General features: G+C 38.6%; 1 protein-coding gene across 4 annotated transcripts; it reads left to right on the top strand.

Annotated features, from left to right (window-relative positions):
- The first annotated feature begins 1,129 nt into the window (after positions 1 to 1,129).
- Positions 1,130 to 25,129, top strand: LOC138962664 (baculoviral IAP repeat-containing protein 7-B-like). Of its 4 annotated transcripts, none has more exons than XM_070334569.1 (6): positions 1,130 to 1,209; positions 14,216 to 14,707; positions 15,834 to 16,314; positions 17,293 to 17,562; positions 17,809 to 17,916; positions 18,630 to 25,129. In XM_070334569.1, the coding sequence occupies exons 2-6, from the start codon at positions 14,300 to 14,302 to the stop codon at positions 18,824 to 18,826; spliced, it is 1,464 nt and encodes a 487-aa protein (XP_070190670.1). In that variant the 5' UTR covers positions 1,130 to 1,209; positions 14,216 to 14,299; the 3' UTR covers positions 18,827 to 25,129. The 4 variants fall into 4 exon arrangements, with proteins under 4 accessions (XP_070190670.1, XP_070190667.1, XP_070190669.1 ...); XM_070334566.1 differs by lacking the exon at positions 1,130 to 1,209 and adding an exon at positions 3,942 to 4,076; XM_070334568.1 differs by lacking the exon at positions 1,130 to 1,209 and adding an exon at positions 3,949 to 4,071.
- The last annotated feature ends 2,803 nt before the right edge of the window (positions 25,130 to 27,932 follow it).

Below are 27,932 nucleotides of genomic sequence, written 5' to 3'. Positions count from 1 at the left end.
CCCTTACAACTCATTTGGTCCGGCCCTGCGCATGCACGGAACTTGAACTGACACACACACACACTCACAACTTGAACACACACACACACACTCACAAACACACACACACTGACGGGCCGTGGCACACATACACACACACATGCACGCACGAACGCACACACTGACGCGGCACGCACACGCGGCAAGCGGCACGCACACCGTGTACCGCACACGGCGCACGCACGCACGCGCACCGGTGTCACGATTTCATCTTTCGCCTGTGTACATCAGTATTTCCCCCTCGACATATATACTCAAGACTGAAATGTTGTTTCCTGGTAAAATTAAGAAGTGAAATTATTTATGGACGAAAAGCATGTCAGTTTCTTGCATGTGAAGAAAATTGGTGGTAAAATTTAATAGATTTTACCCCCAAGATCGAATTCTTCGAAAACGTGTACTGAGTGGTTACGTCCCTTGAGTAAGAAGGAAAACATTTTAGGATGAATCAAATTTCTAAGTTAAATAAAACAAATTGGTTGGACAAATTTGGCCCCATGAATGTAAGGTACACAAGGTCGCTCATCAGTACTATCGAAGGGTGTTTTTTTGTTCAGTGTAGAGTTTATACTAGATCAACGAGGCCGAGAAGCGAAATATCAACACGGCGAAAGATGAAAACGTCACACCGGCAGGCTAAAAAGGTTCCTGCAATGTATCGATCCTGATCCTGATCCTGACACACTGATGCACGTCGGTAGTAATACTAGTATACGCTGGCAAACTCTGAGTTTCGATCGAGTCATTGTTGTGTGTCCCTATATATAGTCCGCGTTAGCCGCACATGACACCAAACACTGCGCAGGATAGCCTATAGGCCTACACTGCATTTCATTACCGGTTTCCGTCCTACTGCACGGGCGAAGTTTTCCTTTCGGCTTTGTCAGTAACGCGTTTACCCAATGGGTTTTCATAATTACGCTTTACGCACACCGGGCAGTCGAGTAGCAGTAACCAGGGAAAAGCCTGGCTTTTCCTTATCGTGACTTTCACTAGTATTAAAATAATTCCTGTCGTTTCCCACGACTGTCCTTTAAAACTCTTCTCTTCTTGTCACAGTGAAGCATATAAGATTGATCGTTCGCCCACGGTTCTATTGCTTGATTAACCAGCTAACTGACAATCTGTGTTGCCACGTGTGTGTCCGTCTCAGGTCAAAACCCGTCGTCTGTAAGTATGTTCCCGTCAGTTTTGTTTCGTTTATTCAGCAAAACGTCGACCATTTTGCTACAAATATGATACTATTTTATCTTTGTGTGTGTTTTTTTCCCTCATGTTTTTTAAAACGGTTTTTGGTCCATATGTTTGTATATATATATATGTCAACCGCTGTATAATATTTCTGCGGTGATACTGACGACATCATGGCACTAGCGTATACCTGTGGAACTATAGCGCCGGCTAGCTGTGAAAGAAGGCGGTCTTATATCCTTAGCGGATTATGACTTTATTCAGTTATTCTGCAGAAAAGACAAATGCTAGAGAAAAAACGTTCTTTTCTGCACCATTTCTGCATAATGTCATCTTTCGCCGAAGCAGCGTTTTTTTCTGCAGCAAAACATTTTACTGCAGTAAAATTGAAATCAAGAATGCTGCAATAAAACGGTGCTGTTGTTTCAGCAGAAAACCTGTTTACATTTTTTCTGCAGCATTTTGTACTGGCTCTTGGCGGATTATGACATTATTCAGTTATTCTGGAGAAAAACCGAAATGCTGGAGAAAAACTGTCTTTTCTGCAGCATTTCTGCATAATGTCATCTTTCGCCGAAGCAACGTTTTTTACTGCAGTAAAACAGTTTTTCTGAAGCATAATGTTTACTTGGTTTTCTGCAGTATTATTGCGATTAACTTTTTCTTCAGAATAGTCTGTGACAGTTTTTCTGGAGAAAAACAAACGACCTTGTAAAGTAGCGTTTGTATTCGTCGCCCCCTGGGATAGTATAATAGTTTGTTCCGCAGTGTACCAATCAGAAGGCGTGTAGCATAAGGGCATTATATTCAACTTCACAATTAGCCGAACGTGAACAATTTCTAAAGCAAATCGCACACGAAGTGGACTACTGCGTTCGTCTGGGAAAATGTGACAATGTTGCTGACAGGTGCCATTGTTTAATTTGAAACTTTGAATTTCCGGCGGAAAGGAAGTCAGACAGACAAAATACATTCGTGTCACTCACAACTATTGGTAATTATGGATGAGTCCATCTCTCGACAGAGGGGGGCTCGCGTGCTCTAACATTATAATGAGCCAGTACAAAATGCTGCAGAAAAAGTGTAAACAGGTTTTCTGCAGTAAAACAACAGCACCGTTTTACTGTGCATTCTTGATTTCAATTTTACTGCAGTAAAATGTTTTGCTCCAGAAAAACCCGTTGCTTCGGCAAAAGATGACATTATGCAGAAATGCTGCAGAAAAGACAGTTTTTCTCCAGCATTTCTGTTTTTCTGCAGAATAACTGAATAATGCCAAAATGCTGAAGAAAAAGTGTAAACATTTTTTCTCCAGTAAAACAGCATCACCCTTTTACTGCAGCATTCTTGATTTCAATTTTACTGCAGTAAAACTGTTTTACTGCAAAAAAAACGTTGCTCTCGCAAAAGATGACATTATGCAGAAATGCTGCAGAAACAAACAGTTTTTCTCCAGCATTTATGTTTTTCTGCAGAATAACTGAATAAAGTCATAATCCGCTGAGGATAGTCTTATGTTCAGGTTGCACATAAATCATCTAAATCACCGAGACTGATTTCGGTTGTCCAACATAAGAGTAAGGACGAGAACACAAATTGAGTAAGGTTTTATTTATTTTTACAAGATTTTTTTCAGTGACATCCGAGAGGGATTGTTTTATCTATTTAAAAAATCAAGAAGGTTAGATTTTAGAACTTTTGCGACCATGACATCCTGACTGATGTAATGCCTACTAAGCTAATTGAGTACGTGTGGTTTTTTAATGGGTTTTTTAATGGATTTTATGGATGTTTTATTCAGTCAAACGCACAACACATAAAAAGAATTTAAAGAAACAAAACAAACACACTCACACACACACACACACACACACACACACACACACACACATGATCCAAGTCAAAGCCGCCTACTCAGCTAAGTTCCTTTCATTGTCTTGTCATTATTTGTACACTACAAATGCTATTAATGCAGTCGACGCACCGCCTGTGAATGTTTCGTATTGTTTGTTTCATAATCTAACCTTTCCTGTACTTTGATAGTTTATAAAACATTCATAGACAAACATATCAATACACTTAGTTTAAAACAAAAATTTCAGTTGTTGCAAAAAAGAATCTTTGCTTTGTCTAACATGAGAAGTTCCACAGACCAACCGACATTGTTTTCCTTTTTTTTGTGTAAACGTTTATTCTTTTCTGTCTGTTCACTTAAAAGACCGTTGGGTCGAAATATCTGTGGATGTATTGTTTTGTCAATAACAAACGTTCCAACAACCTACCTTTCTTGTTTTTCGATTCGTTTATTTTTTAGTTATTTGGGGAACGTTGTCAGTCTATCTGTTTCGGATTTCTCAATAAAGAAAGCATTTTGCGGTTATTGTTTCTTAGTTTTGGTGATTCCGGTAGGTTTCGGTTCTTTTTAGTAACACGTCGAAGACAAAATTAGAGTTCGAGTACTAATAATAGCATTATTTAAGGCACCTTGTGAAATAAAGTAAAAAAGTATGTTATTGAGTGTCACGTATTAGTGGGAAAATAAACAACTTATTACCTGATTACTTTTAGAAAAGATTCTTTTGTATGTAACTTGTATGTAATTGTGTTTTCTCTGAAGTAAACCGTCTCGTAATATACGACGGAAGTCGGGTTGACAGTTTTTCACATGTTAGCAAAGGCGAGAGGAACATTAGCGGAAAGTCCAGAGTAGGGGATTTTTATTATTCAGTCTTGGTAGGGCTAGGGTGTTTTCAATGTACGTTGCTGTTCAGAAACTGAAACCTGGCAACAACAAAAAAGAAGAAGGAATCTGTATTGTCTATTTCACAGTTATGTAATTGGGTAAGGTAAGTGAAGATTTTAGGTCACCTTTGAACCCGAAAAGATAATCTGAAATGAGTGTTTTCACGGACACATATTTTCTTGTGATCGGTCGTCCCACACATCCGGTTGATGTCGAGTCATATATGTATGCACTGACTTAGAATCGAATTCGGAAAGCTTGATTTCTGTTTGTGTCTTTGTTAATTTGCTACATTTGGGACAGAAGCAGTCTGTAGTAGTGTGTATCGAGCAAAAAAGGTGGTTCACAGGCGGAAGGTATCAGTGAACGATACCTTCCGCCTGTGGGTGGTTGAGGAACTGCCCCCAACCATATTACCCAGTATACAGTGTCAATTGATGATAATAAATGAATCTACTTCTTCTCTTACTTTAATAAAAAAAGAAAAATCATCAGCAATTTTAAGGATTCTTTCAAGTTTTCCATCATATGTAGCTCTTGCTGTTATTGTCTTATATATATATATACAAAGTTTTGAGTACCTCATATTCATAAAGCAGGAAAAGAAAACAAAATATTGTGTTGATCTTAAAGTAAATCAAGGTAAATATAGGCAAATTGCGAAAACTACAGTGACATCTAGACAAAATTTATGTTACATGTATATGGTATGATAGGATATGTGTTGAGATATTACGGGTGACAGTTATTTTTATAGCTTTTTCACAACATGAATTGAATGACACTCCTAGTCCAAAAGTAAAAATTCAACTGTGTAAATTCTACTCACACTTGGAATGTCTCAATGAGAGAGGAAAGATTAAGTGGCATAGTTTGCCTTTTGACTATACGGCATTCCGTGACCATATTTGGGTCTTAATGCATCGACAAATCTGAATGAAATTGGCAAGCCCACTGTTGATCCGTGCGACTCGAGTACATTGAAGGGTGCCTTTGTCGGACGCAAAGTAAGAATCCGGGGCAGAGTTGGAATAATCGGGATTTCCCGAAACCTCATTTTATTTCCAACAAAGCGCCGCATTTCCGGAAACGAGCTGCCTCGTTCTAGAAATGGCCCGGCAACCCTTCGACTGGCACAAAAAAGTATACCCTTTTTACAGGTCATGAATAAGGTATATGAAAAACCAAGGTCTTATACAGGGGAAATCTTGTATTGGGGGGGGGGGGGGGGGGGGTGTACACCTTGTAACAATTCTCTGACACTCAGTGCATGCAGCTAGCTTAGTTGCTGTTGTCTCGATCTATTTTGAACACCGATTTTTTTTCTTCAGAGTAGACTGTTACAACAGGCTGAAATCTTCTTCAATTTGAATCAACATTTTTCAACAATCAATCACATCAATATAGCGCACAGACCTGCACATTACGTTTCAAGAGCCAAGATTACAATTAATGCAGTGACAAGAGCCTGCTCAGTAAAGGGAAGTAATATTGTCTCTGCAGTCCAAAGAGAACATGCAGCTAAAAATCATTACAATCGATAGTTACCAGTGAGAAGTTATATCGGAACACTCTTGTGTTTTTGTTGTAAAATGTAAGATCTGAAACGTTAAAAATTACGTCAAATTGGTGCGTTTTGCCGGTCGAGTGGGATGTGACGTTGATCCGTGTCAAGTTGTTCCAGCCCGCCGAAGTTATCAAAAGTGTTTTTGTTTTTTGTAATTCAGTTGGTTTGGTGTGTTATCAACGCATCTGCATTTTCAAGACAAAGCATTGGTCATTTTAAAACACAAGGATCATCATCGGACAACAAGACTTGTATCATTTTACATCGCATTCTAAGAAAGAGCAGAATTCTCACTATGCGCGCGGTACATTTCTAGAATCGCGTAGCGCAAAGTTGGAATTCCTACAATGGCGGCCATTGTTAGAATTCCAACAAAGCCGAGGTCATTTCCGGAAAAGCGCCGATGACAAGATGGGTCGCAACACCTTGTACAGAGCCGTCTGTTTGGCCAAAACAAACAAATTTTGGTTTAGGGTAACCTGACTAACCTTTTTTTTCTGTCGACCCTAGAACTTTTTTTTCTTTTTTAAGAAAAACCCATAAAACTGTTCGCACATTTTGGGGCCATACGGAGACTAAGGGAAGTAACCTCCTTCGAACTCGACTAAATAAAAATTAAAACAAATTTAAAAGCCTACCTTCCTAGTCCTACCCTATTTTTGGGGTCACGTTACCCTAAACCAACATTTTGTTGTTGTTGGCCTCAGTGTTGAGTACTAGCTAGGTCAGTAGGAGTGTTGAGTACTAGCTAGGTCAGTAGGAGTGTTGCTGTAAACAAGATGTTATTAGACTTTCATGGGCTAAGCATATTTGCGCAGATATCGGATTCAAGACACTGCCATATATATATTGTGTCACCTTGTGAATATGAATGAATGAGTAGATTCAGGAATAGATGTAACTTTACACCCCAGATAAGATTGTATACATGTACGCAGTGCTGAATGAAATGAGTAGACCTTATTTGCATTGGTTATCTTAAATCATGTAGAGGGAGTAGCGTTTTCTTGTACTTCGTGCATAGCTGTACATACACAGTGCACAGTATAAATCTCCAAAGGTAAGACTAAAAGTTTATGAGACTTTTGAAGTTTCTGTATACATGAGTGAGTCTTTGTGTGACTGTTTCAAATGTGGAGTACAACTACAAGTTATTTAATGTGTTAGTTTGACATGTTATTGATATTTTGCTTTGCTTTTTAACATGTTGTTTCACTTTAAATGTCACATTTGTTTGATCTGGCTATGTGGTTTGAAAATGGTATTTGAACAGAGAGAAGATGTTTTTAGCGTAACTGCTTTGCATTTATATATATCTGAGGATTAAATATTTTAGATTAATTCCTTCTCCAAGAGCAAAACAATCACAAATTAAGACAGTAAAGACTAAACCTAGATAGCAGGGCAGGTACTTATTACTATTTAGTCAATATATGTATATAAAACTTCTGATGTTTTGATATATATGAGCCTGTGCCAAAACGTGCTTGCCAAAATGGGACATTTGGGGTTGAAAACCAAATTGGAAATAATACCGTCTTATCTTTATACACTAATTGACTTTGTATAGTGTAACTATTTCCATAACCAAAAAGATAACTTGGGCTTTACTTTTTGCGAAAAAACAAAAAAACGCATCAACATAGCTGTGTGTCAACTATAACGCGAGACACAGCATTTTCATAAGTATCTTTATAAGTTCTTAACTGATTTGCTTCAAATTTACCCAGCAAGTAAGATTTACATCCCAAAAGAGATTCATTGAGGAACTTCTAAAATGGACCTTGTATTTTGAAAAATAAGACACCCATCACTGTGTCCTGAGTTACAGTTGACACACTCCAGTCACAAGAAATCCTGTAAAAAAATTAAAAACAGAGAAGATGTTTCAAAGACTAGAATATTTTATTAAAACCATCATTTGCAACTCAAACAAACCTCAAAATCACATGAAAAAGAAAGCAAAGTAGAAAAACTAGTCCCTGCTGTGTCAACTGTAACGGGGTCAAGGATGACATGAAAATGGCACTGTGTCTCATGTTACGGTTGACACACAAAGTCAGGAACAGACACTGTATGATAGCAGATAACAACAATACAGTGGTCGCCGCTTAATAAAACCACTTCTGGACCGACGAAAAATGGCTTTAATAAGCGGCGGATTTATTAACCGGCGGTCCAGGAATACGTCATTTTCGAAAGAAAAAAAAATCTCTTTTGTTTACGTCACTCAGTCACTTTCTTTCGTCATTTACACTTGTTTGAATCTAAACAAAACTTTACGAAGGATGTTGAACTTTTGTTTTAATTATGTACATGTACGTGTACTTTGATCACTTCGGTACATCAATAATTTCACTGTCACCGTCACGAACCATTACTCGTCAGAGAAGAACGATTTTATGAGTGTTTGTTTGTTGGTCGTCTTCCACATCAGAACAAGATAATGTGAGTTTTAGTCACAAACTACGTGATTTCTCTGAGAAAACTGGCTTTAATAAGCGGCGGGTTGGTTTTATTAACCGGCTTTTTCTAATACATAAGATATAGTGATAAATCCGGACCGTCTGAAATCGGCTTTTATAAGCGGCTGGCTCTATTAACCGCGGTTTTATTAAGCGGCGTCCACTGTAGTGCAAACATATGCAACTAATACTAAAATGCTACATAAAGAGTTGGTTTGAATACCTTTTATGAAAAAAATACTCACACAGCAAACGATATCTACGTGTCAACTGTAACGCGAGATACAACATTTTCATAAATATCTTTATAAGTTCTTTACCGATTTGCTTCAAATTTTCTGTGCAAGTTAGATTTACACACCAACAGAGATAAAATATGGTATCTCTGATGTAGACATTGCATTTAGAAAAATATGACTCAAGTCACTGTGTCCTGCGTTAACTTTTTTTATTTTCTTTCTTTATTTGGTGTTTAACGTCGTTTTCACCCAAACGTAGTACAATATATGACCTTACTGGGAGAATGCAAGTTTTCAGTACAAAGGACTTAACAATTCTTATATACTGCTTGACTAAAATCTTTACAAACATTGACTATATTCTATACAAGAAACACTTAACAGGGGTAAAAGGAGAAACAGAATCTGTTAGTCGCCTCTTACGACATGCTGGGTATCATCGGGTAAATTCTTTCTTGTCCCAACCAATATGGGACTCCCCCTAACCGGCGGGGGGCTCCTGCGTTAACCGATCACCGGGAATGTTGTAAGGAAAGAAAATACAAACAAGATTTACCAAGGACTAGAAATTTGTTTTAAAACCATCATTTGCAACTCAAACAAACCTTAAAATCAAAAGAAAAAGAAATCAAAGTAGAAAAACTAGTCCATGATGTGTCAACTGTAACGGGGTCAAGGAAGACATGAAAATGGCACTGTGTCTCATGTTCCGGTTGACACACAAAGTCAGGAACACACACTGTAATGTGACAAGAGAATAAGAAATGCCAAAATGCCAGGTGTTACATGCAGGAAGTGCAAAATAAGGATAAGATGTCTTCAAATGTACAAATTCATTGGAAAATGGATGGCAAGAATCTCAAAAACACAACAGAAAACTAACCAAAACATTCCCAAATAGTGGTATATTTACACCATCAGCTTATACAGAAAGTTCCTGCAGTTAATGTTCGTGAACATTACATTCCAGTCCGAACGAGTCAAAAGTCAGTAAACAAACAATTTTGCACTCAAAACTGGTTAAATAAAAATGAAAAATTAAAACGCAAGTTCATGGAGAAAACAAGGTAAAATTACAAACGCCCAAGGGAAATGTCAATCTCAGGAATATCCTCCACATCCACACATTAAGTGTCACTTGCACTCACAAATAGTCATGCACATAATCAAAGAAACACATGGCACACTAGCACCCTACAAAGGTAAATACAAGACTTGATCAATCACAAATTGGTAATCAGAGATTTAAAAAAAAATTTGCACCTCTACCAATAAATACACACAAGCATTCAAAGTACCACAATGTACAAGACTAGAAAAAATCACAGATCAGCTTTCACACATAGCTTTAGCTGCCAATGCCTACATGTAAAATAATATGATAATGATAACTGCAAAGTTCGTAAAATTGGCTTCCCCCATCAAATAAATTAATCTACTCGGGCTATGCATGATCAGCAAACTTGCCAGACTGTCACTGTCAGAAGGGAGTCAGACCAAACCAGATGCAGAACTGTTTACACTAAACCCGAGGCAAGAGTACTTTCCCAAAACGTTGAGTGTATTTTTCAAAAAGTTGGTGTACTTTGCAAGCAAAGCCATACGCGTGGGTGCAAACGTGTTTGTGTAAGAATAGCATGTCTTCTGTTCCTCTCCAAAGTTCGTTCATGGCAGACATCGTAGCGTTCAGGGTCCAGCTTTAGCCGTTGTCTGTACTCTTTGGATCGCTCGTTGTTCTGCTTCCGGACTCGTTCAGCCTGGGGTGACAATCTGACTTGCAGTCGCAGACCTTACAATCACGAAAAAGAAATGAGGCTCAAGTACAAGACAGAAAAATATTTGCCCACAGCACATCTAGAATTTAATGACATGTTCAAGTGCAGTTTCTACAGCACTGACCCCTGTCTCTTCTGCCTCTCCCAGATAAATGTAACATTTCACTTTTAAGAGCAACAATACCACTTCTAACATCAGTCCTAAGAACTAAGACTGTACTGGATTTCCTACAAAGAGATGTGTCTAAGTTGACACAATCACCATAAATTAATATGCTTTCATCTGCAGAGTCATTTATTTACAAGGCTGGTAATTGAGGTAACTAAAAAAAACAAGTAACAAAGGACATAAAACAATACTGTGTCCTTCCCAAGAAAAGTTACGGTCGTAAATCAAAGCTACAAACATTTAAAAAAAAAAACACAACCCTAAACTCTCAATTCCAAAAGTTAAAAGTAAAACGCAGACCTTAAATAGAAAAGAAAGGCATACGTATGTAAATGCATAGCTGTCCAAAAATACTTTGTGTCATTCGTAACCGAGACACAGTGAGAGTTACATGTCTTGCGTTACGATTGACGCAAGAAGATCCCCGAGTGGCCTTCTCGAAAAATATTTCACAACCCAAACCAAGAACAAGTCGCTTAAGGCGAAAATACAACATTTAGTCAAGTAGCTGTCGAACTCACAGAATGAAACTGAACGCAATGCAATTTTTCAGCAAGACCGTATACTCGTAGCATCGTCAGTCCACCGCTCATGACAAAGGCAGGGAAATTGACAAGAAGAGCGGGGTAGTAGTTGCGCTAAGAAGGATAGCACGCTTTTCTGTACCACTCTTCGTTTGAACTTTCTGAGCGTGTTTTTAATCCAAACATATCATATCTATATGTTTTTGGAATCAGGAACCGACAAGGAATAAGATGAAAGTGTTTTTAAATTGATTTCGACAATTTAATTTTGATTATAATTTTTATATTTTTAATTTTCAGAGCTTGTTTTTAATCTAAATATAACATATTTATATGTTTTTAGAATCAGAAAATGATGAAGAATAAGATGAACGTAAATTTGGATCGTTTTATAAAAAAAATTGTTGTTTTTACAATTGTCAGATTTTTAATGACCAAAGTCATTAATTAATTTTTAAGCCACCAAGCTGAAATGCAATACCGAAGTCCGGCCTTCGTCGAAGATTGCTTGGCCAAAATTTCAATCAATTTGATTGAAAAATGAGGATGTGACAGTGCCGCCTCAACTTTTACAAAAATCCCGATATGACGTCATCAAAGGTATTTATCGAAAAAAAGAAAAATACGTTCGGGGATATCATTCCCAGGAACTCTCATGTACAATTTCATAAAGATCGGTCCAGTAGTTTGGTCTGAATCGCTCTACACGCACGCACACACACACGCACACACGCACACACACACATACACCACGACCCTCGTTTCGATTCCCCCTCTATGTTAAAACATTTAGTCAAAACTTGACTAAATGTAAAAACAAGTCCGAAAACTCATACATTACTTGCTAATCCAAGCGGAACCATTGTTTGCTGTTGCTATTGCTAGCCGTGAAAATGTTCAGTCGATCGTAACGAAGACCCAAACTGTCCCTGTGTCTTAATTCAACAAAAAAACAACCAGCGTGCTTCAACGAACTTTTTCAGTCCAGACAAATGCTTAAAATATGAAAGGAAGAATCACCCAGAACATATTCTTTGCTACTAGCTATAACACAGCGAATAAGTAAAAAACTTGAAGAATTTTGAGTCGATCGTAACTTTATGTCGATCGTAACGCTCATCAAACAGGAGACATGAAACGAAAACTTACCTTCCCCGCGAAAGTCGGCCATCCGTGTAGCAAAATGGAGTCCAACTGCGTGCGTGTAACGTTTTTGCTATTTATAACAGCAGCCCCGATACTTCCGCGGTCATTTAAAATAAGTTATTGAATATTGAGCGATCGTAACAAAAAGACATGAAAATTGCATTCAACCTAAAAACTTCTCAAAACTACTTAAAATACTTTTATTTTAAATCAATTGTTTGCAAATCAAATACAACTTTTTATTTACTGCTGCTTACAACTTTCGGTTGCGATAATGACGTTCGTAGATTCGAAAATCGAGGGACGTATCGTGAGTTCGCTGGAGACACAGGGAGTTACGATCGCTATGGACGTTTTTGACGTCAAATATTTTGCCAATAAACATCTTTTTTTTCGTAGACATCATCTTTTCGTGGTAATTTAGGGTACATTTATCAATATTATGGGCACTGTTTCTAACTTGCCGACGGAGATTTCTGGACCGCGGACGAACAAAACACCATGTACGGAATGTCCCACTTTTAAGTCGCCGGATTTGCTCGCTTCGGCTAACATTTTTATTTTTTTCATGTAGGTGTAATGCATGCAAGCTTCTGAAACTGTCTTTGCTATGTCTTTAACATACATGCTTTCAAACTGTTCAGTGCTTTTTGCGATTGAAAGTGCGGTTGATGAACAGTAATGCATGAACATGTCGGCTCTTTCGGCAGACCACGTTTTGGCACAGGCTCATATATATAATATGAAATATATATATAAACTTGGCCAAAAAATTATTGCAACAAATTTCAAACCCAAATTAAAGCATTAATCCCCGTGTCATTTTATTAACACTTTATATGCCAGAGAAGGCCGTTCACTTAACCTTCAGGATCACCATTTGGATTAAATATTTCTTTTACAGGGATCACGTGACCGCCGCTGAAGTAAGGGTACCCTCAAAATCGACCAGAGAAAAACGGAAGAGCCGAATGAAAAATCGACAAAAAATCACAATAGGCAAAACGTTGCAACTTTCACATACGAGAAGAAAGTCAAACCAATTATCTACCCTGAACAGATTGTTTTGTTTTGCTACCTTGCGTAATTCGCGTGCTATGCTATTCCTACTGATGCAGGTGTCGATCGCAAGAGCGGTCAAAAACGGGACTTTTTGAATCATTTTTTAGGGGTATCATGACAAAAAAGTCTGCAATGACTTGGTGGATTGCTTTGAAACTCTCCGAATATTTTACCAACATACTAGAGATACTTCGAGCGAAATGATGGATTGTTACAGGTGTTTGTTAAAATGTTATGCAATTTTTCGAAAAAAGTTTTTAATCTCGTCGTAGGATTGTTCCCTTGGGTCCAACAAATTTATGACTTTGCATGTCTTTAGAAAAATGATTGATACACACACTGCTAAAGTTTTATGTGCGTGTAAAGCACTGACGCAAATTTGCTGGACCAGTAAACACGCTACATATTTAAGCGATGATTCTGGTGCCACAGCGATGCCCAGCCAAGCGTGACCGTAGCATGTTTTAAGAGGCACGCAGCGATAACAGCTGTAAATGCGAAACAGCGTGCACGTTCCATTTTTTCCTCATGTGTTTGCATGACTAGCAAATTAACGCCAGCAGCTACACGCAAATGAAACTTAGACAGAATCTGTATCAATCATTTATCTGTAGATATGCAAAGTCATGAATTTTTTGGACACAAGTAAACAATCCTATGACAAGTTTAACAACACTTTCCGAAACATTGCTTCACATCTGGATAAATAACCGTAACGATCCAAACTTTCGCACGAAGTATCTCTAGTATGTTGGTAAAATATTCGGAAAGTTTCAAAGCAATCCACCAAGTCATTGCTAAAATGTAGCGCTTTTTGACATGATACCCATAAAAATTGACGTAAAACGTTCCGTTTTTGACCGCTCTTGCGATCAACACCTGCATCAGTAGGAATAGCATAGCACGCGAAATACGCAAGGTAGCAAAACAAAATAATCTGTTCAGGGTAGATAATTGGTTTGACTTTCTTCTTGTATGTGAAAGTTGCAACGTTTTGCCTATTGTGATTTTTTGTCGATTTTTCATTCGGCTCTTCCGTTTTTGTCTGGTCGATTTTGAGGGTACACTTACTTGAGCGGCGGTCACGTGATCCCTGTAAAAGAAATAATTAATCCAAAAGGTGATCCTGAAGGTTAAGTGAACGGCCTTCTTTGGCATATACAGTTTTAATTAAATGACACAGGAATTAAGGCTTTAATTTGGGTTTGAAATTTGTTGCAATAATTTTTTGGCCAACTTTATACATAATGTAATTTTTTTATTAACAGATCTATCTTCATTGTGTTCTGTTGCAGTAACTACACGAAGCGCATTGACAAGGATTGTTCATTATCATTGTGGGTGCAACAAGTGCAACACCGCTTCACTGTATTCGCAACATGGGAGATCATAGAGGTCGAGATATTGCACCTGATGAAGACAGGTTCAACTACAGGCATCCTGTATCAGCTTCCAGTGATGCGTTACCTGATCGCGATGTTGAAGAAGATGGAATGTTCATAAACAATCATGTGCAAGAAACTTTCAGGACAAATGGATTGGGAAATGGTTTTCATAGCCGTGGGAACTCTCATCCTTTTGAGCAAATGGATGAAACTTCAGATGCTGTGGGAAGCATTGAACGGCGGGTGTTTCCGTCACAGAGACGACAGGTCGCCAATACAGCAACTTTTTACAAATCTGAAGAAAACAGGCTGAAAACATTTAGGGACTGGAGGTACCAAGAAATTGTGAGAAAAGAGGATCTTGCCAGAAACGGTTTCATGTACACTGGAAGTGGCGATAAGGTAGGCTCAGTTTCATCATTAAAAGCATTCTGTTTCCAAAATATATTATGTGTGCTCATCAGTGAATCAATAGCTTGCTTCACAGGAATGTGCTGACCATGCACCTTCCTTCAGTTTTTGTCTGAATGACATCATTTCCCAACCTGTCTAGTTTCTGGAGATGCTACAGCATGCTGTTCTTGAGATCTATAGCGGAGCATTTTGGAAGATGTTGTGGGCACTCTCAGCTTAGTAATTTACATAGATGCTGCTTTAAAATAGATACATGTATGTGATGGTGTCATTCCCATTAATATGTATTGCTGGGTGGCAGATGCTGTGCTATTCCTGGAAGTTTATATAAACTGCGGCAACACTTTGCTTCTCAGTAAAGGATTTCTTCTTCTTCTTCTGCGTTCGTGGGCTGAAACTCCCACGTACACTCGTGTTTTTTTGCACGAGTTGAATTTTACGTGTATGACCGTTTTTACCCCGCCATTTAGGCAGCCATGCGTCGCTTTCGGAGGAAGCATGCTGGGTATTTTTGTGTTTCTATAACCCACCGAACTCTGACATGGATTACAGGATCTTTTTCGTGCGCACTTGGTCTTGTGCTTGCGTGTACACACGAGGGTGTTCGGACACCGAGGAGAGTCTGCACACAAAGTTGACTCTGAGAAATAAATCTCTCGCCAAACGTGGGGACGAACTCACGCTGACAGCGGCCAACTGGATACAAATCCAGAGCGCTACCGACTGAGCTACATGGGATTGAGATACGACTGGACATAGACCAATGAGCCAGTTTATATCGTCTCTACTACTACTAGCTGCTTTTCAAGCTTCCTGGTGCATGTTTAGTTCAGGCTAGATAATTATTTACTTTTTTAGCTTATACTGTACTTGTAGTACTTGATGTTCTAGAAATGTATATTTTTCACAGATTTTCTAGCGGCTGTTTTAAGATGTTACATCCTTTTTGTCAGAGGAAACAGATGCTCTTATTTAGCTTTTATATAATTAACCTCTGCAGTTTGACAGCTGTATCCATTTTGTTGATAAAGAACATTCATAATTACTGATTCAGTGATTGTGCCTCAAATGTCTTGATTTGGTCAGACTCAGATATATTTTATTCGTCTTTCAGGTTCGCTGTGTATACTGTAATGGAATGCTTCGCCAGTGGGATCGTGGTGATGTGGTGGAAGAGGAACATCGGAGAAACTACCCAGAATGCCCTTTCATCTTAGAAGAGAACGGCGTCGGTAACGTTCCCTTCCATCCTACCACCAATGGCTACAACCACACAGATGATAGCTATGTTCCCGAGGTGAGGTCAACGACGTCGGCCAGAAGGGATCAAGGTCATGACATTGACCCCATTGAAGACCGGTGTGGGGCTTACAGGTCACAGCCTGCGTATACCAATGGTCATCATGTGAGCGATGCAGTGTCAGGCGCCAACAACTCAACAGGGGAAGATGAGTCCGGAGAAAGATGTTACTCCACCTCACCAAGGAATCCTCGTATGGCTGTTGAGCCTAGTAGGCTAGCGACCTTTGATGGGTGGCCGGCACAGATGAAACAGAAACCCAAAGAGCTTGCCCAGGCCGGTCTCTATTATACAGGTAAGGATGAAAGCTTTGACCACTTTGGACGAAAGCTTGACAGTTCTTTATGCAGAATTTTAGATGAAGGGGTACTTGAGAGTGAGATGGATTTTTGATGTTGTAGTGATCAGTTAGTGTTACTGGTAGTAGTTTGCATGTTGTGTGTCTGAAAACATTATTGAACTTTCTGCCGCTACCCTAGTGCTCTCACTCCACAGAGTAGCATGCATACATGCATGGAATAACCAAGGGTTCTTCAGTTCAACATGAATGAGCTGGCTTTTCCATAATTTTAAGGTAAAGGGGAAACTGCAGAAGTGTTGGAGAGGGTTGTATTGAGTCAGTGCACATGAACTGCTCAAGCTTTTTAAATTTTACTGAAAAGAACATTCACATTTATCGTGAGTCTTTTCTCCTGATCTTCTTCTTCTTCTTCTGCGTTCGTGGGCTGAAACTCTCATGTACACTCGTTTTACGTGTATGACCGTTTTTTCCTCGCCATTTAGGCAGCCATACGCCGCTTTCGGAGGAAGCATGCTGGTTATTTTCATGTTTCTATAAACCACCGAACTCTGACATGGATTACAGGATCTTTTCTGTGCGCACTTGGTCTTGTGCTTGCGTGTACACACGAAGGGGGATAAGGCACGAGCAGGCCTGCACATAAGTTGACCTGGGAGATCGGAAAAATCTCCACCTTAACCCACCAGAGGCGCGGCCGGGATTCGAACCCACAACCTTCCGCTTGGAGGCTGGCGTCTTACCACCAAGCCATTGCGCCTGTCTTTTCTCCTGATCATGGTACACAAATTCATATATATTTATTGCATTTTAAAAGCTGGGAACAAAGACTGTATTGGGCTTCAGAACCATCCTGTTATATTGCAAGGACAGAAGAAAAAAAGTCTATTTTCAAACCAACTGCAAAAGGTAAAATGACCTGAAAAGTACCTGCAATAATCAGCACCTTATTTTTGACCACCCTTGTTCTTTCAGGTGATGGAGACAAAGTGAAATGTTTCCATTGTGATGTCCTCCTGTACAACTGGGATCCAGAAGACGACCCCTTTGTGGAACACGCTCGCTGGTTCCCTGACTGCGAGTACATCCGACTCGTAAAGGGAGAGGACTTCGTGCGCGACGTGAAGAATGGCAAGAATGTTCACGATCATGTGATGCAAACACCGGCAGTGTTGGCAGTGTTGTATGAAGGACACACCGTGGATACCGTGCAGAAAGCCCTTGATGCCATGAAAGCGAAAGATGGTGAGATATCTTCTGTGCTGCTCTTGGGCTGCGTTTGTGTGTGTGTGTGTGTGTGTGTGTGTGTATGTGTGCGTGGGCTTGTGTACAGGTGTGCATGCTCTCGAATGAGCGTGCAAACGTTTGTTTTTGTGTCTTTGATTCCTTTCGATATTTGTGTATCTTTTGGGCTGTCTTGCTTTCCATTCCATTGTATGTCAGGAGGGCATGAACGTTTAAATTATACATCTATGTTTATCTAATACGCAGGCCCTGATGAAGTCATTTCGGCAGAAAGACTCCTGAATACAGTGCTGGAAATTGAAGATGCTGAGAATAGCACAGTCAGACATGTGAATGGTGTGGACGTGCCTGAAGGTAAGGGATTATTAATCCATTCAAACCAGTTAACACTAACACACTGCCACACACGCAATTGAAAAGTCTGTCAGCATCTATGCCACTCTGGACCTGTAATCAGCTTCTTGATTACTATATATTGATTTATTGAATGATTTAAGGATTGAAGTGGGTTATGCCTTATGCAGAGCTGCCAAATGTTACGCTTTCAGTGTAACATGATACGTTTTAAGACAACTTGCTACGTTGTTACGCCATGCTTAAAATTGCTACGCTCAAACAAATAATGACAAGCATACAACAGTTCCCTCATAATTTCTAGTACTTATTTCTGCTTCTCACTCCGTGTAGCGGTCAGGATATTGGTCTAAAACATTGTCCACACTGAAAAGTGGCACTGCCGGTACCCTTTAAGTTTAACCGGCATGATTATGTTCCTAAGCTGATTAGAATTGTATACTATATTCTTGCACAAGATCTCGTATATGTGGATGTGCAAATACATTTGAGACAATGCAACACTTGAACACCATTTGCTATGCTGAAAATTCTAAATAATTCTACACTTTTACACTTGAGGCTTCACAAAGGTTGGCAGGTCTGCTTATGGGTAGGTGGCATCTGCAACTTACTAAATGCCTACAGTACAGATAGTGTTTGTGAGAAACGATGCATGTGCCTGTAGATGTATCATTTTTACCAGGGTCTCGTGTTTCTTTGTTCTTTCACAGACGTGACAAAACTGAGGAACGAATATGAAGACTTGAAGGAAAAGCAGCTGTGTAAGATCTGTATGGACAAGGACATGGAGGTGATCTTCTACCCATGCAAGCATATCGTTTGCTGCGCTTCGTGTGGCATGTCTGTGCGACAATGTCCCATCTGCAGAAAGAGGGTCCAGAGTGTGGACAAAGTTTTCATGTCATAGGTGTTTTTTTTGTGTTGGAGTTATAAAGAAGATTTCCAATAAATGAATGCCAAGATGAGTTGCCTTCATTTCAAACAACTGTGACTGTTTCTTGAAAAGGTTATAGTCCTTCAAGATTCTCAGGTCCAAGCCAGATGTTGCCCTACACAGTCAATTGTATGACTAACTCTGATTTTCTCTCCAACCCTCTTCTGTACATGATGCTTGTTCAGGCTATAGTTACCTTGCCAAAAAAGTAAGCAAAGTTCTAAGTGAGGACTCTAAATGTGGAATTTAGAGAGGTTAACATGTACTATTGTAATACAACCATATTACATGAATATGTTGAAAATGAACTCAGTGTTTTCACAGTGGAAGAAAAAGGTGTTGTTTGGTCAAGAACACACAGCAAACACAAATAAAATGCTAAAAGGCAATACATTGTATCAATATTAGATCTTAAATGTTGCAGAACTCAATGCTGTGTGTGTGTCCAGGCACATGGGTGTCAAGTTTAATTTGAGAGAAAAGAGTTGTCATTGCTGTTTTTGTGCCTGGGTGACCAGTTGCTTGGTCTTGAGCTAAACTTGTTCAAGGCACTTTATTATTATTTTGTTTTACTTCAGCTTAATTTGATAGTTTGTAGTTAATTCTGAACTGAATCTCTTATTTTATTGATGTAATGTAGTAATAGTATCAATCACAAAAATACTATCTGGGTATGTGGACAAGTGGTTTTTCTGGAGTTTTTTCCACGTCATTTGAGTAAAACTAGATTGAGCAGTACTCAGTTTATTATGTTTTTGTAATTTATTTATTGACCAGTGTATGCATTGGTTGCAACATGTTACCGTGTGTGTGTGTGTGTGTGTGTGTGTGTGTGTGTGTGTGTGTGTGTGTGTGTGTGTGTGTGTGTGTGTGTGTGTGTGTGTGTGTGTGTGTTAGAGAAAGACAGAGGTAGAGACAGAAGTGAATAAGTAAAATGTCTTGCAAGTACAAATACAAAATACTATTGGTACATGTACCTAAAATGTGTACAATTTGTATGTGCTGTACAATATTATTGCGATACTGTACATTGATTTAATTTTATGATGGACATGTCTTCTTTTGAAGGGTTAGTAATGATGACAATGTTTTGATTGTAAAGTTTATCTTGCAAAATTGCCGAAGATGTTACTCTTTTCTATAAAAAGGTACATATTTTATTACATGTACATGTATATAGAGTATAAAGGAAAGGCGAAAACATGGAAAAGACAAACAGGCACCTGCACTTGTATTAAAATGGTAAACAGAGCGTACATGTATTTATACAGAGAAATCCCCCTTTTAACAAACCATTCAATAAACAACAGCAGGGGGGAAATATAAATAAACAAACATTGTGTGTGTGTTATATTCATTCTATATTAATATACATCAAGGACACACTGTAATTTGTCAATTGACATAAATACAGGTAATCCTTTGTTTACACATAATTATTTCCTGTCAGCGAACAGGTTAAAGGCACTGTCCTTCCCGTGTAAATGATTCTTCTTCTTCTTCTTCCGCATTCCAGAATTTTCTGGTTACGCGTGAGCTCGTTTGCCCATTTGGGTTCCCCACACTATACTCTGAGAGCATAGTCAGCTTCACTCCGCTTTCGTTGAGTAGGCATGCTGGGTATTTTCATGTTTCCATAACCCGCCGAACTCTGACATGGATTACAGGATCTTTTCCGTGCGCACTTGGTTTTGTGCGTGCGTGTACACACAAAGGGGGTTAAGTCACCAAGCAGGTCTGCACATAAGTTGACCTGGGAGATCGGAAAAATCTCCACTCTTAACCCACCAGGCGGCAGCGACAGGGATTCGAACTCACGACCTCCTGATTAGGAGGCCGACGTCTTACCACCACGCCACTGCGCCCGTCTATAAATGATTCAAATTACCATCTCAGATGTGACCATGCTCAGAACTGCTTGGGATAAATAAGACCATCCAACCACTTGAATATGTACATCATGTTCCGAAAATTAACTTCCTGAATGGTCTCAGTGCAGGGTGGGCAATAGTTTGATTTATGAATTGTGTGACACACTAGTGGCACTCGGCAAAATTAATTCATAAAACAATTCCCACTGTTCAGTGAAAGCAGCCAGGTAGTCTTTTTTATTTGATGTCTTAACAATAGTAAGTGTTTTATTTAATTATTGTGTGCGTGTGTGTGTGTTCCCTTTACTGTCAATGGCTATTTTACGTTGCTCAGGACACTACTCTTTATAAATTATTGTGCAAGGAATGGTTGAATGGGTTTCATGTTCTGGACTCAGAACATTCATAACAGGCTGAGCAGAGGTGCTAGGTATGCAACATGTGGGCTTGACACTTTAATGGTGAGACTGTGATAACGCTGTCTTGTGACAGTGAAGTTTCTGAAATGTTGGATTTACTGTATGCATTGTAGTGTACTTGCAGACATATGTGCAAAGTTGGTAGCTGTGTACTGGGTCTATGTGTTTGTGAGTGTGTGTGTTGTATAGACATGCTTAAATGCATGGGTGGGACTGAAAAATGTCACGAATCCTGAAGAATTTTAAGGGGGGGTCTGGGGGCCCCTAGACACTGACGGATTTGTATAATTAACAACCAAACAAACACCACAGACATTACGAATCCGGATTTCCGGAATATACCGGAAGAATCCCACCCATGTAAGTGTTACATGTGCTTGGATACCGTACCCTGACAATTTTTGTCTCTCCCTCTCTCTCTGGAAACAGATTTAGAGCTTGCAAAAAAATGGATAGTCAACACCACTTAGTATTATATATGGTTATATCACTTGCGTTTTTTTCTGCACTAAATAAGTGGTTTTTTTTATCACAGTTTGACACTGCCTTTCATTATCATGGTTTGAGAGTAGAAACCAGTTTGGGTCCTGATTCGATTCAAAAAGTGAATGAAATGCTGTCATCTGTACCGGTACATCAGATTGTGGTCAACATGGTGAAGAATATATCTTCACATAAACTCTTGCAGTGAAATAATCATTAACAAAGAAGCAGAAGCTTTTGAATGTGTCATTGCGGTTTAAGATCTTAACTGATTTCGTCTTTTTATGAGTGTTACTTTAAAGCCATTACCTTGTAGAACTCAAAGGTTCCGACCACAACAATCAATATCACATAAAAGATTACATGTGATGTGACTTACCTCTGAAAACCATATCTATGATATTAAGTGGTGTTGATTGTATACCCCCCCCCCCTCCCCTTTGAATGTTAGATGTTCATCTTTCCATGGGGGGGGGGGGGGGGGGGGTGTTGCCCTATATTTGGAACTTGCACTTTTCAACACATATGTGATATGTACTTTGTAGTGTGTGGGGTTTTCCCCTTCTTTTTACCAGCTATATAGTTGCGTTTTCTTGAAACAAAATCCTGCAAACTGGAGTTTTTTTCCTGACACTGCAGCCTGATCAGTCCAACTGCAAGAGTGTGTGGCTGAAACAGAAAACTTCAACCGGACGACAGGTTTGCTTTGGAAATAAATCAAGCCTTTTTTTTTTTTTTTAAAGCCTACTTCCTGCAGTCATTTCCAGATTCCCATTAAGAATTGTAGACTGGAGAAAAAGATTCAGTTGAAGTGCAGCTTCTGTTGTGGTTTTAGTCCAGAAGCCAGAAAGTCTGCTTTTGATATATTTTGTATTATTATGTGTATGTAGATTTCCGACTTGTCGCCTCCCCCAGGAGCTGTTTTGTCCTGACTAGATGTGAACATGTAACAAAAAAGGTGTTCATAGCACAGACAGGACATAGCACTTGACATATGCTTGACAATGCATGAGTTACTGTATTTGAATTTTAAACTCATTAGGTTTAGGTTTGCGTAAATTATGAACTTTTCTTTCTACTTGTTTAAAACGAGCTGTACATAAGTTCTGGTCAGTCAGACCAATGAATAAATGTAGTTTGGGCTTGGCTCATGTGAAAAACATCCCACAATGCACAGCAAAGAAAGACAAGTTTTATTTTGTAACCCATATGCAGGCCTCTTACAATAAAAGAATTTAAACTAGAGGGCTCAAATTTTAGGGCAGGAGCAGCGTCTGTATAAATAATGTGTGTGATCCACTGAAGAGAAAAAGCAGACTGTCTGTGATACCTCTGAGGCACACGATGGTTGACGTTGTTCACTTATTCTGTCTGTATTGCGTTTTACCCTCCCCGAGTTGAGCCGTAACTATATAAAGCGAGGCCTTACAAATGATCATAAATTAGTATTTCTCTTCTTGATTCATTTTATTTTTGTATAAACATTTCTTGAAAATCCCATCTCCCCCCTTTCCCCGTCGCGATATAACCTTGAACGGTTGAAAACGACGTTAAACACCAAATAAAGAAAGAAAGAATTTCTTGAAAAAATAGCCCAAAAAAGCAAACCATGCTGTTATTTTGAAGCAAATCCACAGCTCAAACAACTATAGTAAGAGTAAAAATGTGTACAAGCAAAGCGACAGGGTTAGTGTGGCTTTTAATTTGCACCTTTTTTGACACCACTGAAGTGATTATGATATTTATCACGTATTATTTACTTAACGTTGTATACACTGTATCGTTTACTACACTTGAACAGAGTTACTAGCAAAAGTAACGGAATGTTGTTAAGAATTTGAATCAGAAAGACAGAGAGGAAGATGGTCAAAATATTCAAGGATATTTACTGCAGAATTGTGACACTTGCATACTTTATTCCCACAGAACACTTTTGAAACAAAGCGATGAGCAGGGGTGAAATGTACCTGCAGAAAGTTCTCAAAATGTGTAAGGATGTGTACCCCTCAAAAGTAGCTGCAGTTTTTTTAGTTTTTTTTTAGCAAGAGCATTCATTTATGATTTAGATTTTTCTGACAGTGTAATTTGTTATCATTGTGATTCAGTGGTTGTACTTTTTGGTTAATTGTGATTTTAGTTAGTAACTTCTGTGGAGTTCTCCTGGTTTTTACATTTAGTCAAGTTTTGACTAAATGTTTTAACATAGAGGGGGGAATCGAGACGAGGGTCGTGGTGTATGTGTGTGTGTCTGTCTGTGTGTCTGTCTGTCTGTCTGTGTGTGTAGAGCGATTCAGACTAAACTACTGGACCGATCTTTATGAAATTTGACATGAGAGTTCCTGGGTATGATATCCTCAGAAATTTTTTTCATTTTTTTGATAAATGTCTTTGATGACGTCATATCCGGCTTTTCGTGAAAGTTGAGGCGGCACTGTCACGCTCTCATTTTTCAACCAAATTGGTTGAAATTTTGGTCAAGTAATCTCCGACGAAGCGCGGACTTCGGTATTGCATTTCAGCTTGGTGGCTTAAAAATTAATTAATGACTTTGGTCATTAAAAATCTGAAAATTGTAAAAAAAAATATTTTTTTTATAAAACGATCCAAATTTACGTTCATCTTATTCTCCATTATTTTCTGATTCCAAAAACATATAAATATGTTATATTTGGATTAAAAACAAGCTCTGAAAATTAAAAATATAAAAATTATTATCAAAATTAAATTTTCGAAATTAATTTAAAAACACTTTCATCTTATTTCTGGTCGGTTCCTGATTCCAAAAACATATAGATATGATATATTTGGATTAAAAACACGCTCAGAAAGTTAAAACGAAGAGAGGTACAGAAAAGCGTGCTATCCTTCTCAGCGCAACTACTACCCCGCTCTTCTTGTCAATTTCACTGCCTTTGCCATGAGCAGTGGACTGACGATGCTACGAGTATTGCTGCGTTGCATTGCGTTCAGTTTCATTCTGTGAGTTCGACAGCTACTTGACTAAATGTTGTATTTTCGCCTTACGCGACTTGTTTTTCTGGTTGCATTTGTACAATTATTTTAAATAAATCTCAAATAACTCGAACAGCGGTTTGCCATTGGATGCTTTTCTCTCTGAACCTCTGTGACAAACTTAGACATGCATGTGCAGTGAGGCATGCTTTGACACTGACAAAAGTGTGTTTGTGTGTGTGTGTGTGAGTCAGTGTGCATGTGTGTTTGTGGCTTCAGCCATTTAAATCACACACTGATCATTTGACATTCTGAAAGAGGTATGTGTTCACTAAGACAGCTTTATTTACATTTTCATTGCAGTAACAAAACATGCATATACCGTGTTAAATTGCACTTTGAAAAAAGTTCAGGAAGCAAATCCTGGTCTCAGAGTTAAACGGCCTTTTGCTCCCATATTGAGCATCACTGTGCATACAGCAGAGATCCAAGCTTTTCTCTGCAGATCAATCAGGCTCCACGATACTTTGAACATTGACCCATCATGTACATAGAAAAATCACAAGTTATCAGTCTATGTGTGCATTCTTCCAGGTTCTCCTTGTCTGGAGTGGACTCATGTGGCCCTGGAAAAAAAGATCAAGAACATCATAATTTATGTCAAGAATGCTGCCAAATTACAACGTAACAAAGAAATAGTGATTCATAACATGTTTGCGTTCTGAATTCTCTTTGAAGAAAAAAAAAGTTTACAGGACAATATCGTTGTCGTCCTGGTGTTTTGGCGTACTAACTCGATTCTTTGCGATTTTGATTCTTTTGTGCTTTAGACTAAGTAAATCATTCTCAACGATAAATATTTTCTAAAATGTGATGGACAATACATGATTTTGAAAATAAATTCTTTGAAAATTGCTCGCTCTTTACGGAGGGCACCTAGGATGTTCTCTAGTGGTGAGTGTTTAAATGAAAGGGTGTTTGTACTGTGTGTAAAAGCCTGACAGTATCTGTGATGGTTTACGGGAGGCTTACTGTACCTTTTACATTCTTTTATCTGTCTACCCATATTAAGTAGAAATATAAACACTATTGCATATAAAACAAATAATCACTATTGGCCTTCCCCTGAAAAGCAGTCTAAAATGAGTTGTATCAAAGTTCCGTGACGACGTTGATATGAACTGTGTGTGTGCTTGCACTGTATATGACTGCGTAAATAAATGTCACTTTGTTTTGAGCTTAAAGGCACAGTAAGCTTCCCGTAAACCATCACAGATACTGTCAGGCTTTTGTACACAGTACAAACACCCTTCCATTTGAACGCTCACCAAACGGGAACATCCTAGGTGCCCTACGTAAAGAGCGAGCAATTTTTAAAGAATTAATTTTGCGAATTGTCTCAGAGACAATGGGACTGTGGTGCGTTTTGGCGCTAGAACTAACTTTTAAAATCTAAATTATAATTTGACAGCTTGTTACACAAACATTCTTAAATCATAAAAGAATTATTTTTTCATCAAGACAAGATCAGTACAATTCGAAGTTTTGAAAGTTTGAAAAAAGAAAAGCCCGGAAGCAGGGTCACGCAAGGTCGTGGTTCTCATAGCAGACGACGGTTTATGCCTATCGCCAGTTCCTCTGAACCGTCAAAAGCCATCGCTAGAGTTCTTGTGAACCACAGCCGTTTGCTTCATGCATAGTCAGAGGTACATAATAACATGCTATTGCAGATAAGCTCACATCAAGTCGCATTCAAATTACTAACTGACGACTACATTGTGAAAAAGGGAAACTGGATCACACGGGTTCACGATGGCTGAGGGGTAAGATAAACCACGCAAAAATAAATTCTTTGAAAATTGCTCGATCTTTACGGAGGGCACCTAGGATGTTCTCTAGTGGCGAGTGTTTAAATGAAAGGGTGTTTGTACTGTGTGTAAAAGCCTGACAGTATCTGTGATGGTTTACGGGAGGCTAATACTGTGCCTTTTACATTCTTTTATCTTTCTACCCATATTAAGTAGAAATATAAACACTATTGCATACAAAAATAAATAATCACTTTTGGCCTTCCCCTGAAAAGCAGTCTAAAATGAGTGGCACCAAAGTTCCGTGACGACGTTGACATGAACTGTGTGTGTGCTTGCACTGTATATGACAGCGTAAATAAATGTGTTTGTGTTGAGCTTAATCGTTATCAAAGAAATACAATTCTACAATTCTACAGTAACTATACTTCACATAACATTAATGTGCAACTGCTAAATGTAAAACCATAAACACACAAATCAAATTGCTTTAAATAACAATATTTTGTTCTTCCTCTTCTGATGATCATAATTATTATTGTATCATTGATAACTATGTTTTATACAACTCCTGTAATGCAACCGAGGAGTGGATTAAATCTGGTTGATTATTTTTAGACAAGTGAGAAATTAGAACGAACTAATTTACACCCAAAAATCACACGTGGATTATTCAAAGTTTGAATAAAGAGGGCTAAAAAATAATCAATACTAGAATTTATTTTTAGAACATGACATCATTTGAAACCTAGACGATTGGACCCTGTTGCGGAAGAATACGTTGACTCAAACTGTAACAACAATGGCTGCTGCGAGCGACAGTTTTTATTTGAATTTCGATTTCAATGATTGGGATATCCAAACAAACAAACCACAAACCAACCAAACAACATGCCATTTAGGCAAAAAAAAAGGTGTGGTTAAGGTAACATAGCCACAAAAAAAATAGGGTAGGAAGGTAGGCAATCACTTTTTTTTTAAAACTTTTTTTTCCTAATGTATACAAATTAAACCTGCTTGACAGGGAAATAAGTGTGCGACTATGGATATTCTTTTGAACAATTTTGAACTGCATGACGACTATCTAGCGCTTTCGCTTTCATTGCGTTTTCTGCACTTGTTTTCTTGTTTTCATTTTTTGTTGTTGTGACAAATGTAATAAAAAGTTATGGGGTCGGCCCCTAAAAATAGGGTAGGTCGGGTTACCGTAACCACACCTATTTTTTTTAGGCCTTACCAACAGTCGCAGTTAATAGGGTACTGTCACAAGCGCCTGTTGTATGTAGGAAAGACCGATTGCAAGCGCCTGTGTTGGTGTTTGGGCTTTACTGCCTGTGTGTTCACTATATGGTTTTTTTCTCGTGTTTTTCGTAGTTTACGTTGTAAATGTTTGTGAACTGTGTTTATTTGATATATGAATTTAGAAACTGGGCAATGATACTTCATTCGGGGAAGGCTTGCGTTCCAAGCAACGAATCCAGCTACAGCAGCTGTAGGTCCGGTTTTAGAGATCGGAGTGGGGAAGGGCATACTGATTTGTCTTGAA

Source organism: Littorina saxatilis, linkage group LG3, assembly GCF_037325665.1.
Source record: "Littorina saxatilis isolate snail1 linkage group LG3, US_GU_Lsax_2.0, whole genome shotgun sequence".
In the NCBI taxonomy this organism is placed as follows: domain Eukaryota; kingdom Metazoa; phylum Mollusca; class Gastropoda; order Littorinimorpha; family Littorinidae; genus Littorina; species Littorina saxatilis.
This window is presented reverse-complemented; position numbering and strand designations above follow the sequence as displayed.